The following is a 16,113-nucleotide window of genomic DNA, read 5'->3' as shown; positions in this document are numbered from 1 at the left end:
TGTTTGTTTGGAATTAAGTCACAAAGCTACACAATGGGCTATCTGTGCTCTGCCCACCATGGGTATCGAAATATAATTGAAACTTCCTATTTTTGTATCATTATATATATATATATATATATTTTATAATGACATAAAATAATCTTAATCTTTAGAAAATGATGATTTTCCAGTGATTCACGAGTATGCATCTTTAAATCTGTTGTATGATGCTCATATCGAACATTCTATATTTGATAACCCTTTGTGGTGTCAAAATCTTCTGTTCCATCAAAGTTTAAAATCACCAGAGTAAGGGGCGTCCCAGCCCGAAACATTGTGGACGATGAAACATCTATTTATCAAAAGCCACTTTTTTGTAATACAAGTTGTTCCTCCTTTTTGTTTTCGACAGAAACAGGAGCTCTGTTTATCGCTCAAGGATTCGTAGATGCGATTATAGGGACAAACAGCAGAAACCATTATATGCGTCAAAAAAAAAAAACAGTCACTGTGCAGGCTTCTTGGACCACTAATCATGTTTCCATCACGAAGGTCCATATTAAAAAAAAAAAACAGAATAATGCAACGTTTGAAAAGTTTCTAGTCATCTACAATAGTGATCATAATGAAGGAGAAATTCCATGGTTCTGTTTGGACTTTATCTACACGGGGTTGATCAAAATTCCACTGTGGTAACTAACAGGTAACTATAAAAGTAAACATACATTTATTACCTTAAGACTTACAGCATCTTCACGAAATTTGGCAAGCTTTTAGTAAATATTTTAAGTATTTTGTATACACAAGCGCAAAAAAAAAGAGATTTGTTCAAGTATTTTTATTAAGGATTTGTCTGTGAATTTATGTAGTTGGAGTTTGACTGACTAGTACGAGTGCAAGGTGATTTTCATGTTAAGATTAAAAATACTTTTTCATCTCATAGTTTTCAAGTTCTATTTTAAAAACTTCTTGAACCTCTTAAATGAATATTAAAAGTTTTTTCTTTCAGTATAACTTTATATTTATTCTCTACCCCAATACTATACAGACTGTCCATTTGACCGACCTCATACCCACTACAAAAATAACGAAACCTTACTATAATTTGAGAGAAGTTTTTTGTGTGCTTGTCTTCTAACTCTTCCTAGGCTATTGCATTTGGGCCTGTCAAATGAGGTTTAATCAACTTGGAATGATTCGGTATGTGTGAAGAAGTTTTTTTTTTTTCAAAAGCATAAATTTCATAGTTATATCGATGGTTAAATAGAGACCAGTCACTATGGGTGATCACTGATGGGATTTCCCCAGTTTCCTCTTCTATTACATGGAGTCTATTTACTTTCAATTATTATTGGCAAACTTAGGAGAAAAACATAAATTTATATTCAAAACAGGTAAGACAAACATTAATTGTACAATTGAATTACGTCTTCAAATCCCATTATTCATTTGAGGGGTTTCTTTTTCACATCATGTTTATACATACTTTCAAAATAGATACACTTTTATTAAGTGAGATGTTTCTAAGGAATATGTTATTTATTGATTCTCGATAAAAAGTAGAAATAGAAAATAAAGTGTCATTTAAATAATCAAGCTCAGCAGACACGAATAAGTATATTCTTGTGTACTTTTGGATTTTTTTTTATATTCATAACTGTTAACAAGTCTCATCAATCATTTGAGGGATTTAGTAGTCATCGAGATAAACATCTCATAACAATACTGTATCCACATACCACCCTAGGCAGGTTTCTATTTACAAACCCCAGTAAAGATGTAACCATAAATAAAACGAAATAATGTTCAACGTCGCAAGTTACATCATCTATCCGAAGAACCCTCGGATCCACCATCACGCCTCCCCCAGTGGTAAAGCGGTATGGCCTGAAATTCAACGGTAAATAAATTTTAACATTGGATGACATCTTTTCTACATGTAAATGTACAAAATGGTCTGTATCAAAAAAAATTGAATTACTCCAGTTATGTAATTTCATTAATGCCGATATTATAACAATAAATATAAACGAAACAATAATTAATAAAAGAGTAATTTTGGTTTATCTAATTATAAGATAATTAAGAAACCCAAGTAACCAAGTATAGCCCTCCAATAACGAAATAATTTTAAAATAACATTATCTTCATGTAATATTAATTGCAACAAACAGTTCATAATTTTTCAAATTCATCTCTCCAACAAATCTTTACGTCTCATCTTCTAATACGCCCCCCTGTGGCACAGTGGTATGTCTGCGATAGCCTTGGTGAGCAGAGCACAGATAACACATTGTATAACTTTGTGCTTAACTTCAAAACGAATAAACAAACATCTTCTAATACAAACAATGTACAATCAATATCCAAGCACGATCATAGTAAGAGATCTGAATTCTGAACACTTAAACTTTAATTGCAAAAATAATAACCCTAATGGAAGAATATTACATCAATTCACAGAAACCAATAACCTAACAACAATCAATAATGATGTAATGACTCACACCCATGATATTCTCGATCTTGTATTAGGTCGTCAAGAAACTAATGTCGCGTTTTGGAACACTTTCATTAACACCCCCCAAAAAACGTACATCACGTAAATAGTTAAACGAACTGTCTAAACGTCACGTTAGTGTAACCTATATAATATGTAAAGTTTAGTATACCCTAATCCCTTATAGTGATGGCACACGACGAGACACACATTGGGCAGGTAATGCTGTTTGACTACAAGAAGGTAAACAATGCTTCTGTAGCCACAAAGAACATCAAAGAAGTTTATGGAAATGTTTCGAACATTCGTAAGTGTCAACGATGGTTCAGTAAATATCTTTCAGGTGACTTGAGCTTTAAAAACTGTGATGGCAGGGACCGACATGTTTGAATTGATATTGATGCTCTGAAGATACTTGTTGAGTCTAACCCAAGGCAACACACACGTGAAATGGCCCTGAAATTACATGTCTCTCATGAAACAATATGTAAACATCTAAGGAATATGGGAAACTCCATAAAGAAGGTCTTTGGATTCCTCACGAACTCTTTGATGATCATCGTTCCAACGAGTGAATGCTGCTTCTCTCTCTTGGCACGTAATGAGCTTGAACCATTTTTGGACATTAGTGGTGAAAAATGAATTTTCTATGAGAATATTAAACATAAAAAACAATGGCTCGGTCATAGACAAAAACCATTCCCGATGAGAAAAACTTGACTCCATCTGCAGAAAGTGATGCTTTACACTTGGTGGGACATCAAAGGAGTAATTCATTTCGAACTCCTCAATACAGAGAGAGATCTGTAATCAGCAACTGGAACGTTTAAATGAAACCCTTCATCAGAAACGCCCTTCACTCGTTAATCGGAAAGGTATTCTTTTCTCCACGACATGCACGTCCATATGTGGCACGTTTGACACAACACAAGATTATGGAGTTGGATTGGGAAGTTCTCTCCCACTCACCATATTCTCTAGATATGGCACCATCAGATTACCATCTTTTTCGTTAGCTGCAACACCATCTTAATGAGCAAACTTATGCAAATATGGAAGGTAGTAAAGAGAACATCAACGTGATTTTTCCTTCAAAGTCAAGTGATTTCTTTAATCAAGGCACTAACAACCTGATTGTAAGATGGAAAAGCATAATCGATAATATTGGAGAATTTTCATTTAATAAATATTTCGTTTTGATATATAAGTTGTTCGGATGTTTTTCATCTAAGAAAAAGCGACATTAATTTTTTGACGACCTAATAGTTGTTCCTTCAGCCCTGACCTGGCATGGCCAGGTGGTTAGGGTGCTCGATTCACAATCTGAGGATAGCGGGTTCGAATCCCTGTCCCAGGAAATATGCTCGCCCTTTCAGCCATGGGGACGTTATAATGTGACGGTCAATCCCACTATTCGTTAGTAAAATAGTAGCCCAAGAGTTGGCGGTGGGTGGTGATGAGTAGCTGCCTTCCCTCTAATCTTACACTGCTAAATTAGGGACGGCTAGCGTAGATACCCCTCGTGAAGTTTTGCGCAAAATTCCAAAAACAAATAAACAAACAAATAAATAAGTATTTTCCCGCCACACAAACAAAAATTGTTTTTTTTGTTTTTTTGTAATTAAGCATAAAGCTACACAATGAGCTATTTGTGTTGTGCCCACCATTGGTATCGAAACCTGGTTGTCAGAACTTTAAATATATATATATGGGTGTTAAGGATTCTTCTACAGTAGGTGTCTGTGACTTGTTGGCAATAAATTGGAAAATACATGGACAGCCCGCACTCCACTTGCTTTAAAATAATATATTCAAAACAAGCTAAATGTCGGTACAAAAATTCTTTATACTATGGAGGTCACAGTTTTATCTTAAACACTGTACAGTTCTATTCTTCTTGTCAACAGTCCACTTAGACTAATTCAATTTCTTTAGAATCCATTTGGGAATCTGAACTATTTTTCTCTACTTTTATCACAATAGTCTCAGTGAATAATTTACTTACGTTGCATCGTGGGTTACCACAGTTGTATCATGAACTTCCAACAATTGTCTTCTTTCCGTCAAAACCCTCATAGGTAGGGTCAGTTAATTTAGAACATTTTTTGACAAAACAAACTATTCTCTTTATCTCTCTCAAACTGTTAATCTCACTTTAACATATCAACTGTTAAAGCTATTCACTCCCACAATGCCTAACTTCACGTTTTCTAACTTTTCTCTGATCGAACTTCTCTTTACTTTTTCTCTGCTCCTGCTCGCTTGGTCGCAGCTATTTATATGTATATCAATGAAGCCTCTAGAACTTTATATAGCTTTGACACCAATGAATTGCAAACACAAGGTACGACTTTTACTGGGTTACATAACCAAACTTGTCATAATTATGGCCTTTAAAATAATTGCTTTTAACTCTCTTGTTATAAAAAAGTAAATAATCGAGAAATATTAACTCACAAAATAAATAAATTAATAATATCTACACTAAACATATTCAACACTGGTTTTTAGAGTTTTAAGCTTTTAGACTTATTGTTGAGTCTTTATCAATAGAAAGTACACCACAACAAATGAACGCTGATGCTGGTGGCTCCACAAAACCTAAACGGGCCCATGTTGTTTCTGGCTCGAGAGAAGGTCGCCCGATCACGGATCACGATTATTGCATCAACTGGATGTCTTGCAGCAGGAACTTAAAAGATTTAAAGTAGTCAAGCAGAAGCTGAAGAGAAGAGTTGAAACAATATCAAACTTATACACACTGTTAATTAACAGAACCTCATAAAACAGGAACAATTAGGTGAAATTCACGGAGTGGCTTACAACAATCTTACAGTGCTGTTGCGCACGTGTGTTTGTTCACGTTTCTCGCTTTGTTGCCAGTTTTGGATGCCATCTTCGATTCTCCATAACGGCACAGCATCACGTGTTAAAGATACAACTATATGGTCTTATGGTACATCTGTGCCTTCTTGACGTGTTTCAAAAATGTCTCCTACTACTAAACCGTTAAAATCGACAGAACACTAGAACAAAATTGCTGACCAAAATCATACAGAAACGTAAATGAAATCAACAATTTTAAATAATTCCTCAATTGAAGTAAGTGTACATTGTTTGTGTTTATTGCATAGTTTTGAATAAATAAATCAGCTGAAACGGGGAAGTACTTGTATATTTGAAAATATTTTTGTATCAACAGCTGTGTTAGCATTTTGAGAATTAAACCTGAAAGTTGTGTTTCTGACATTTTTATATCTGAGGGTATTGTTACAATGTATTTAAATGATGGTTTAATTATTTAAAAACGAATAAGATACTCGCCATTAAATATCCACTTGAAAATATCATTACTAAAATGATAAGTATTGTGATTCGTTGAGCTACTTGACATACAATCATTTACAGGCTTGTGGAACACGCATGTACTATTTGAGCTAACTAGATGTATTATATGGGTGTTGATTCATCCTATTATTTTGTTATACTATAACATGTTGCAGTGAATGCACATATTAGAGTAAAGCAGCTCAACGAATCACAATACTTATCAATTTAGTAGCTTCATCTGCGTATTTAGATTGGGATGTTCAGTGAGACACAACAGGTGAGTGGTAGATAGGTATTCTTTGTAATAAAACTTGTAGTGAATATGTCCGGGAATCACGTTTTGAGATGCATTTTACCAGACGTGCTGAGGTTTGAAAAATAAAGATATATATTGTTGCTGCTGGAGGATAAAAGACCACTGTTTTCCTTTTGTTTCTGCAGATGCATCCTTAAAGTTGGTGCAGTTTCCACCAAAAGGGGGCTTTAGGCTGTTTCTTTTTCTCAGCTCTTCATATACCCCAAGAATTAAAACAAGAAAAGAGGACCAGGATATTCAAGAACTTTGAAAGTCCACGTTACGTTTACAAGCATCAAGAAGATACAGTCAAATCTAACGAAATAACAATGAGAACATGCTTTTATAAATAGAACAACATAGATCAATATTCAGTCAAAACATGTATTATGTTCTCCTCAAAGTAAATTACTTTATTATGCTTATAAGTCATTGTTTGTTAACTTATTATTAATTTACACACGACGTTCACGACCATTTTTGAGAGCCAACTATCGAAGATGGAAGAAAAAACTCCACTGTAAGTGAGGTTTTTCATTTTCATTATAATCTCTGCAGATGTATATGAAATGTGAGACTGATGTTTACCCTTATGGCCATTTAAAGTATGTTTAAAAATCAAAAAGTGCAAAATTTGTTTTCCATAAATAGTGCCGTAAATTTTCCACCGGTTTTCTTTCTTTTTTTTATCCTCCACAGCGAAAGCCTGATGACATACTTTAACAATCAAATAACTTTTTCAATGGCCCCTAAATTTCCAGTGCCTTACCTTTACCCAAGTAATAATCGGTGACACCGTTAATATGAATAAAACTATAAAGGAGCATTTCAACAGTTTTCAATAATATTGTATAGTAGTTGTTCATCAATCCACTCTAACCCTTAATCTTTGACTAGTATTAGTATGGCAGGAAGAAAGTGACGAACAGGTAGTTAGTTCTTTTCTAATTTCTTCAAATAAAATTTCTTGTGGTGATACGAAATTGTTCGTCGTTTCTTTACGAGCTACTTCATGAACGAGTAACAAAATACGGTAAATGTTGAGATGTAACATCTATAGATTTTTTTATTTTTAAAAAGTAAAAAAAAATGATTTTTTTCCAGAATATAATACGTCTTGTCACATAGATACCGCTGTTTCCCCGAACCTCATCTAATAAATTATTTCAATATGGCTAGTAATTAATCTTTATTTTGTGTAAACAATAAATATTTATCCATGTTTACGCAACATTTCAACGTTTTGAACACTATGTGAACTTAGGTGTCTGTTTTTAAATAAACCTGTCTATGTGTGTGTATGTGAGACTATATATATATATATACAGTATATTATATTCTTGTAGGATTAAAAAACGTTCCTCACGTGGCATAACCAGCAAGTAGAAACCAATTGGCAAAAAGAATGCTTTTGACGTCACCAAACCGGTTACTTCTAACTGGTTATCAGCTAGCTCGACGGACTGCAACGTAGTTTATCAGCAAGCACTGGTGGTGAGGGCCGTAATGACGGAAATGTTATATTAAGAGTTGTATTTAAAATATTTTAGTTTAAATAAATATGGCTTTAATATTTAAAAACAGATTAATGAACATTTTCCATTATTGTCTAATATATAATCCACAAATGAAGTTAGGTTTTCGAGCTTTTCATGCCTCTGCTAGTATTTGGAAAGCTGATGATCGAAAAGCTATGATGGCGTCTCTTCCTCGAAAGGACGAAGGCGTACAAGGAGAGAAGTCTGTCGACATTGATTCTTTCAAACTGATGTAAGAGTTGAACATGGTTTCTGTTCATGGCTTAATTTTGTTTATTTTTTTTTGTAACACAAAATATGTCTTGTGTCCGAACAAGATGTTTCATAAAGAAGTTTCAAGTTAATTTTGTTCCACATTAATGGTTAAGAGGAATTGATATAGCACAAGTTTTGTCTTTGTCTTACTCAGTTACTGCATATTTCAATATGGCTACCGATATTTGCTTTCCTTTCGACAACAGCACTAGCACTACCACCACTAGTAATACTATGGTATTAATGCGGCTGAGCAAAGGCTGTTTCAAGCAAAGAGATAGAGCGCATTTGTTTTGTGTAGGATCAGTTTTTTGTGGTAAAATGATTATGCTATTTTTATGAAAAATATGTACTTTTATTAAAATAAAATCTGTTATTGTTATAATACAAGTTACTTTAACTTAAGTTTTGAGTTTGCTACGTGCTTTGTTATTCTGTTTTACCAAATTGTCAGACTAGGTAGTTTTGTTTTATTAGAGCTTTTAATATTATAACTATTAGTATTATTAGATACAAGCTTTGAAATCATAGGTATTGAACTATTATATAACTTACTGACCAATTTGTGTTTAATTTTGGAATAGTTTATTGTTTAAAAGTAAGACTGTATGTTAGTGTTTTTTTTTATTTGTGTTGTAGTAGTGTAAATATGAAGATTGATTTTTATGGCCTTTTAAGCTCCTTACACTAGTTAGAAACATTCCTTAAAAATTATAACATGATGTCTAATTAAATGATTGAAATTTACTGTCTGACAATATTAGCAATTAACATGTATAATGACTGCTTAATTACAAGCAATACATTAGATAACTAATAGTTGTATCAGAGGGTGTAAATAATTTATAATGGAGTATTAATGTCAGTCAAGTGTAACAATCATGGTAATTAATAATAACTTTATTAGCAGAATTTGATGATACCATGAATGGGTGTGTCATAGTCTTACACATTTTTATGTAGGTAATGAAATTATCAAATGTTAGATGCCAAGCCCTTTGGTATGTATAACATGGATTTTTTAGTGATGGGTGGAATAAAAGTAAAGTGGGAGAATAATTATTTTATTCATCAACAAAAATGACATATAGCTAAACAGTATACATAACCTGTAGATAATATGGAAGATGTTATACAGATCTGAAAAATCAAGAGTGCTGATTTTCAAACAATTCAATAAACTGTACTGTTAATACGTAATGGTGCAGTTGTTAGACTAGTAATCGTCTGGATGATTGATTGGAATAGCTACAGGCAAGGTATGTTTTTAATAGAAATGCTTGTCTTAAAAGAATTTAAATTAACTAGGTATAAATATGTCTCTTCTGCATGAAATTGAAGTATTTCGTGTGATTATGTGGGATTAATTTTTCAAAGTTAGTCAAAAATAACAAAAAAAATGATATTCTGAATTTTATTTTGTACTGTGAGTAGGATATGGTTAGAAATATGAGTCTTACCTATGAGCTGGTGATCCTGTAGTTATTTACATTTGAATTGATGTTTATATTGATGTCTTATAATTGTCATTTCTAAGTTTAGAAAAATCCAACTGGTCATGATGAGAGATTTGTTTTTTATGCTCGTGTGAACCAAAAGATGGGTATTGCCAGAATTTAAGAGTTATGCATATGCCTTTTCTTAAAGAGAGTTCTGTTATTTAATTGAAAAAGGATCAGTATGTTTTGATTAATATGTTTAAAGTTGGCTAGAGAGCTCTTTAATTTCTAATAATGTTGAAGAAAAATATTTTGGTAATACTTTTGATATTTTTAAATTAATCTTCTGTCTGGTTTTATTCTAATTGTATGAAGAGAGGTTATTATAACAGGGTTTTAACCAAAATATTACCCAGAAATTGAACACAGAAAACATTTCCTTTTGTTGGTATTTTGTTTTAAAGTGAATTTATGTTCAGAAACACTACTCGCCTCTGTGTACCACAAAGATCCATTAGATCATGCACACTGCTGTGTAATGTAATTATGATTAGATTATAGCCCTCCACCAATGGGAAGGCAACACAACCTCCAGGTGCACCCAGACTTATTCTTTCCTCAGCACTGTTTATCTTCAAATGTGTGTTTTCTTAAGATTTACCAGAATGTATGCTCTTATTGTTTTAACTTTTTATTGCTATTCATTGTGTAGGCTTTCTTTCCTTAATTTTCTTAATTATATGAAAGAAATATATTACATTTTAAACTTATCAGTTATTATTTACATTTAAATTATCTTCAATTTGATTTTCTTTTAATCAGTTTTGTACTTTAGACACTTGTCCCATTATCTGTTTCTGTTGTTTAATTCAACATACGAGTTTTGTTTTACGATTCTTCAAGGTTGTCATTAGGCTTATTCACCATACCTGAATCAAGTTATTTGTAGCTAATAAAAGAAAAAAAGGAATCTGTATTTTCAAAAATGGACCATGAAAATCTCAATTTCATGGATGAATTGAATTATGCATTCATGTTCCCGGCATCTGAGGATTTAACTTGTTCTCACCCCAATCGTTTATTTCAGTTTAGGGATTTCCTTTTTATCCATGTCCTACTCAACTTCTTAGTTCATTCACATTTTTCTATTCATTTTGGGGCTTTCTATCATGACCCTATTTGTTTTAGTGGGGCAACACGAAAATACAGGTTTTCCACCTTGTTCTCAGTTTTGTTCCAGTTACTTTGGATACTTTGTTTCTGGGGTGTACTTTGTCATTGACAGGTTACCTTACTTCCTCATGTTTGTTCTCCTCTCCAAAACTTGTCTTGCATCTATTTTTTGTGATGTTTTTTTTTGGGGGGGGGGGTATTTTACCTTGGGATCTTGTGCTGATGCAACTTTTCCAGCTATCTCTTTTCAGTTTGGTTCTTGCCTTTGGGACCAAGGGAGCCCACCAGGTTTCTCATTGTACAAGATCTTGTGGGATCACACCTTCTATTCCTTGTCCTCTTGTTACTGTTTGTGGTCCCCTCCCTCTTTGAGTGCTGGTCTTCATAGGTCTGATTAGGTGATTTTATTTCTAGAACCACTCTTTGGCTCTGGTGCTGTTGGAGCTCTTTTCTCCCACTTTTTAATCTGGTGAACTCCCTTTGCTACAGCCTATTGTGTTCTTCAGATTCTGTCTTAGATATTTTTCCCTTTCTTTCTACTTGCCACTTCACCTGTTTTCATCATCATCTGACCATTCCTCAAACACACACTAAGGTTTACTCCCTTTTGTTTTTTTATTGTTCCCATCTGTCCCACTTATCACATTCTTGAGGACTATTGCTCCACTAACTTCTAGACCAGTATTCCTTTATGGAGCTGAGACCTGCACCCTGAAGAAAAAAAGAAGGCTTGTTAATAAGAATAGAAATGAGAATGCTGAGATGGCTGTTGGGAATGTCAATGAAAGTGAAGAGAATAAATAAGGAAAAGATACAAGTCTGTGGAATCAAGAAAAGGTGAGAGAAATGAAGTTGAGGTGGTTTGGTCATGTGAAGAGAAGAAGAACAAGCAATAAGGAGAGCATTAGAGATGCCAGTAGCCAGCAGGAGAAGACAAGGATGGCCAGTAGAGTAGATGAAGAATGGAACCAAGGAAGACAAGAACAAAAAAGGAATTGCAGAAGACCTAGCAGTGAACAAAGATGATTAGTGGAGGGCAACATATGTGAAGGACAGTGACCTTAGCTTAAGGGAACAGCCAAAGAAGGTTGCTCCACTAATTTATGGATGTTTGGCCTCTTCTTTCCTCATATATTGTGGCTTCCTCTGTTGCAACTGCTACCACTTCAGAAAGTCATCTTGTTTGGGGTGGCTGTGGCTGGTTTGGTTCTCCAATTCAGTCTCATCACCCATCCTGTATCTCGTTCAGTTGGAGGCTTCTCTCACTTTGTATGTGGGGTAAGCTCAGTTTACAGGTATTTCCAGAGATACAGTGTCTTTTCGTTGTGGTGGCTCACACAATGTTGGACATCTCTCCTTCTCCACCTTACCCAGACATGCATCTGTTTGGAGCTCCTGGAGGTCAGTCTGTGGACTCTTTCCTCTTATATGTGGATTTCCATATCTGTGGTGAGTGTAGTACATATCACTTTCTGTGGACTTTGTGCTTGATGACTACCACTCCTATAACCACATTTTTCCATTGCCTCTGTTCTGGTGGTGTACAGATCTTGTATCTGGTTTCCAGAGATAGGTTTCTCTGACTCTGTATTCTTGAACGGGTGACTACTCCATAAGCTTACTATCATTTTCTGTCTGATCTTATCATGATACCTTTAGCCACTTCCTCAGTTGTTTCTTTCTTACCTTGGCTGGGATTCATTCACTACTGGGTCCTCATATTTTTCCTGGCTCTGGACATCCTTTAAGCCAACAACCACCATGTTCAGTTGTTGAACTGTGTTTACAGTAGATTTGCAACCACCATCAATGCTGCCTTTCCACCTTCACTCAATTGATATCCAATTCCAGGCTTTAGCTCATGCTGAGGATGATCTGTATTTGGTTTGTTTTAGCCACATTTCATATGCTTTAGATATTTGGTGCCTTGAAAAGATGTTTGGATGTTTTCTTGATTCATCCTCTCTTTGACTTTGAATTCATGTAAATAAGAGACCCTGGAGTGGGTCCTTTGGGGTAAGTTAGCTGTTCATTTGTGGCTAGGGTCAACCAAGTACTAATATTGGTTGTTTTGGTATTATATCTGATACTGTTGGGCACTGTAGTGGGTGGTGTCATTGGGCACAAAACTTTTCTTTACAGATAACCAAAATCAGTAAAACAGACTTACAGTAATCACCTTTTGTCCCTACATCTCAGTTTTTGATATTTCTTTCTTAATACAAAAGCTTACAAATTCCAGAATCTCTCAATAACTTAGTCTAGGATGGTTGAAGCATCATATCCACAAGACTAATGACAAGGCAAAAGCTAATGAGGTGGTCCATCAAAATTCTTTGAATTTCTTAGAGTAGTCACTGGTAAGGATATTTTTAATATCTCAAGAATGGATGTTCTTACTAAACTGTAGTTAAGGAATGAAGCTGTTAGGAGAGTTTTCACTTCTAATGACAAGTATCAATGCTAACTAGATGCTGATGTTGATCTTTGTCATTGTGGCTACCAGATAACGTAATGACAGTATAGTTGAGTTGCAAAGTTTACCAGTATAGCTATTAATGGGAAGGATTGATTCATAGGACATCTGCTCTTGAGTTGCAAACATTTCTTCAATACTGGAAAAAATATATTTCTATACCCTGTGTTAAACTTTTACTGCCATAGATCTCTCCATTTGTTCATTTCTCTCCTTCCATCTTGGGAGATGGGCAGTGATAAGTTTCTCATTATTCTCAGAAATATGGCCTCAGCCTATCTCATGACCAGTACAGTTGAAGAAGGCTGACTGAACTTTCTCAAAGGTTGATTCTGCTGATGTTAACCTTCCAATTGTTAACAACTGCCTAGAGATAGTAACTTACTTTATTGTCAAGACAGCTGTCCTTATGATTCCCAAATCTTAAATGGTATCCTTGTCCATGGCTACAAAAAGGCAGAGAAAGCTTAAAATGAGCCTGGAATATTTTCTGCTGTCTGAATTAGTGTTAATTTGAATTAACTTTGAGTATTTTTTCCAATTATTGATTTGGTGTCAACACTTTTCTGATTTTTGTACAGGAAGTCTTGGGTGTCACTTTTTATGCATTAAGATCAATGTTTTCACTGAACAACTTTCTCAAAGAGTTGCAAATAGCATCTGTGTTTATTATTTGTTGATCGTTGAATATGAGATACATTAAAAGGCAGCTCAAGACTGCCCTCAGTAATATAAACTGTGTGAGTGGACTACTGCAAATGTTTTGAAACTTTTATTTAAAACCATTTGCATGCATTTTGTCAACAAAATGGAATTGCACCCTGATCCTGAGCTCCAAATTTATGGTAGACATAGTCTAATGGTGGCTGAGAATGCATTCATATAACTTCTACTGTTTGACAATAAGTTGGCTTTTACTTCTCACACCAAGCAACAGTGACCTCTGTTCCACATCATTTGATCTAAGCTGTGCTGTGGGTCTCTGGTCTCCACTTTTGCACTGGGAAGAAAAAATATAGACTCAATTAGCTCTTTCATGGCCCTGGAATCATTTCACATCAGCTCAAAAATGACTGACACTGTTTTTGAATTGTGGCTGTATTTGTACCTGGGAGAGTGAACTTGCTGATGCCACAGCCAGACTAGCTTCCATTGCCAACATTATAGCCTTACATAATCCTTATTTGGATTGAGAGTCTTGTCATTAAGTGTTTTAATTTAAATTATAAGAATGGTGGTTGGTAGGTCAATGAGCCTAATGTTTTGGCATTTTTATAGGTTCATAACTTGTACAATAATAAAGCAATTCTGATAATAAATAAAAAACAAAATAAAACTTTGGACATGAAACATTGCTCATAGATAATTAAAGTATCAAAAGGTAATCTTGAAATATAAAAATGTCTGCTCGCCAGCATATGCCATATTCCAACGAGAGAGAGAGAGAATGTTGATAGTAATAAGGTTAAGTAGACAAGCTGGTCTGGAGAAAGTTATCTTCTCCACAGAAATCTTTTATTACACATGATTAATGTGCAAAAGTTGTTAATTAACATGATAGCACAGATATGTTTTTCTTTAAACCTGTTGAACTGTTGGTTTAATTTGTTATTAATTAACATGATAGCACAGATATGTTTTTCTCTAAACCCGTTGAACTGTTGGTTTAGTTTGTCTGAAAACATTCTGATGCACAATTTTTTTTGTGATTAATAAATTTTTTATTCTTAAGATAAATCAGTTGTAAAGTTCATTGGTGGACGGTGTTGTGAACTTGTATACATACGGTTATGCCTAGTGAACCAAAAATGGTATGACAGATTTAGCTACTGTTGTAATAGTATAATGATGGAAGAATTAATTGACAAAACATTTATATCAGTTCATATTTGCTTGCAGTATACTTTTATATAGAAATGCAGTTTGAACTTAATACTTGAATATCATTTCCTGATAAGACAGATGGAATGCTATAAAAGTTTGTTTTATTCTAGACAACGAGATTTTTTAAAGTATTTTAAAGTCTTGTTTTTCATTATTTTCATCATCTTGGACTTTTTTAATTTTTATTTATTTCATTGATTAGATGCATAAAAAACGAAAATACGACTTAATAATCAATATGTAATGTATATCTATATTATAGTAAGAATATCAACAACTTAATGAAAACCATTATCTTTTGAAGGAAATTTGCTTTTCCCGAAGAAAATACGAATGATATGGTTGTAGAAGGAACTAGGTTTGCAGAGCTTCCAGTATGTCATATTCATGTCTCTTCCAACAATACAATATTAACTATTTCGGACTGGAAAGGTTCGTTTTGGTAAGCTAAATTTACCTTTTGTACTTCTTATTTTGTCAGTATATAAAGCATTTGATAAATATTGCAAATGTGTTTTGATATTCTTAAAAGTTTTGCAGTTTTGAATGCACAAGGACATCTCTAATCATCAGTTTAGTGCTTAAACTGTTAAATTTTAATACATTGATGATTATATGATAAAAATGTTTATTTTTCTGGTTAGAAATATAAAATCTATTTTCATTCTCAAAACTTTGGGAAATAATCTTTTCAATTTCTGATAGTTACTATTGTACATTGTCATTGACATGATTTATAAAATGTTTTTTTTTTAAGCAATTTTTTCGTTTGAAAAAATATTAAAGATTTTCTTCATCAGAGGTGAAATGTGAATAGTAAGATGGGAAAAATAATGGATACTTTTATACTAACTCTTAAATATTTTTCACCTCTTTATGCTTTTTAATAGTGAATGCTATAAGAAATATTTAGTTGATCAAACTGAAACTGTGAGTGGCTAATTTTTTTACCTGTTTTTATTTCATTTGTATCTAAAGTTTTGTAATTTCTATTTCCCATGTTTTGCTAGTGTAATTTTATTGCTGTGTGTGAACAAGAAATGTATTGTAGTTTTGAAGTTCTTCTTTTTTTTTGCTGCAGGTCGGCCACTGATGCATAGGTCATGTGTAAGTATCTTTTCATAAAAAATATGTATATTTATGAAGGAAAATTTAATGAACATTTCTTGCCATAAGAAGGAAGTAAAAAAAACATGATCTGGAGCACAGTTTACACACATAATCATAAACAAGTTTTGAAG

General features: G+C 33.6%; 1 protein-coding gene across 1 annotated transcript in view; it reads left to right on the top strand.

Moving 5' to 3' along the window:
• The first annotated feature begins 6,277 nt into the window (after positions 1–6,277).
• The window catches only part of LOC106457494 (30S ribosomal protein S11-like), a 41,189-nt gene continuing 31,353 nt past the window's right edge, over positions 6,278–16,113 (top strand). The window contains exons 1-4 of the mRNA XM_013916914.2: positions 6,278–6,627; positions 7,454–7,877; positions 15,177–15,304; positions 15,954–15,979. Coding sequence (XP_013772368.1) covers positions 7,669–7,877; positions 15,177–15,304; positions 15,954–15,979 — 363 coding nt within the window. The 5' untranslated portion in view covers positions 6,278–6,627; positions 7,454–7,668. The remainder of the gene's footprint in view (positions 6,628–7,453; positions 7,878–15,176; positions 15,305–15,953; positions 15,980–16,113) is intronic.

Source organism: Limulus polyphemus, unplaced genomic scaffold (genome assembly GCF_000517525.1).
Source record: "Limulus polyphemus unplaced genomic scaffold, Limulus_polyphemus-2.1.2 Scaffold338, whole genome shotgun sequence".
Classification (NCBI taxonomy): Eukaryota; Metazoa; Arthropoda; class Merostomata; order Xiphosura; family Limulidae; genus Limulus; species Limulus polyphemus.
This window is presented reverse-complemented; position numbering and strand designations above follow the sequence as displayed.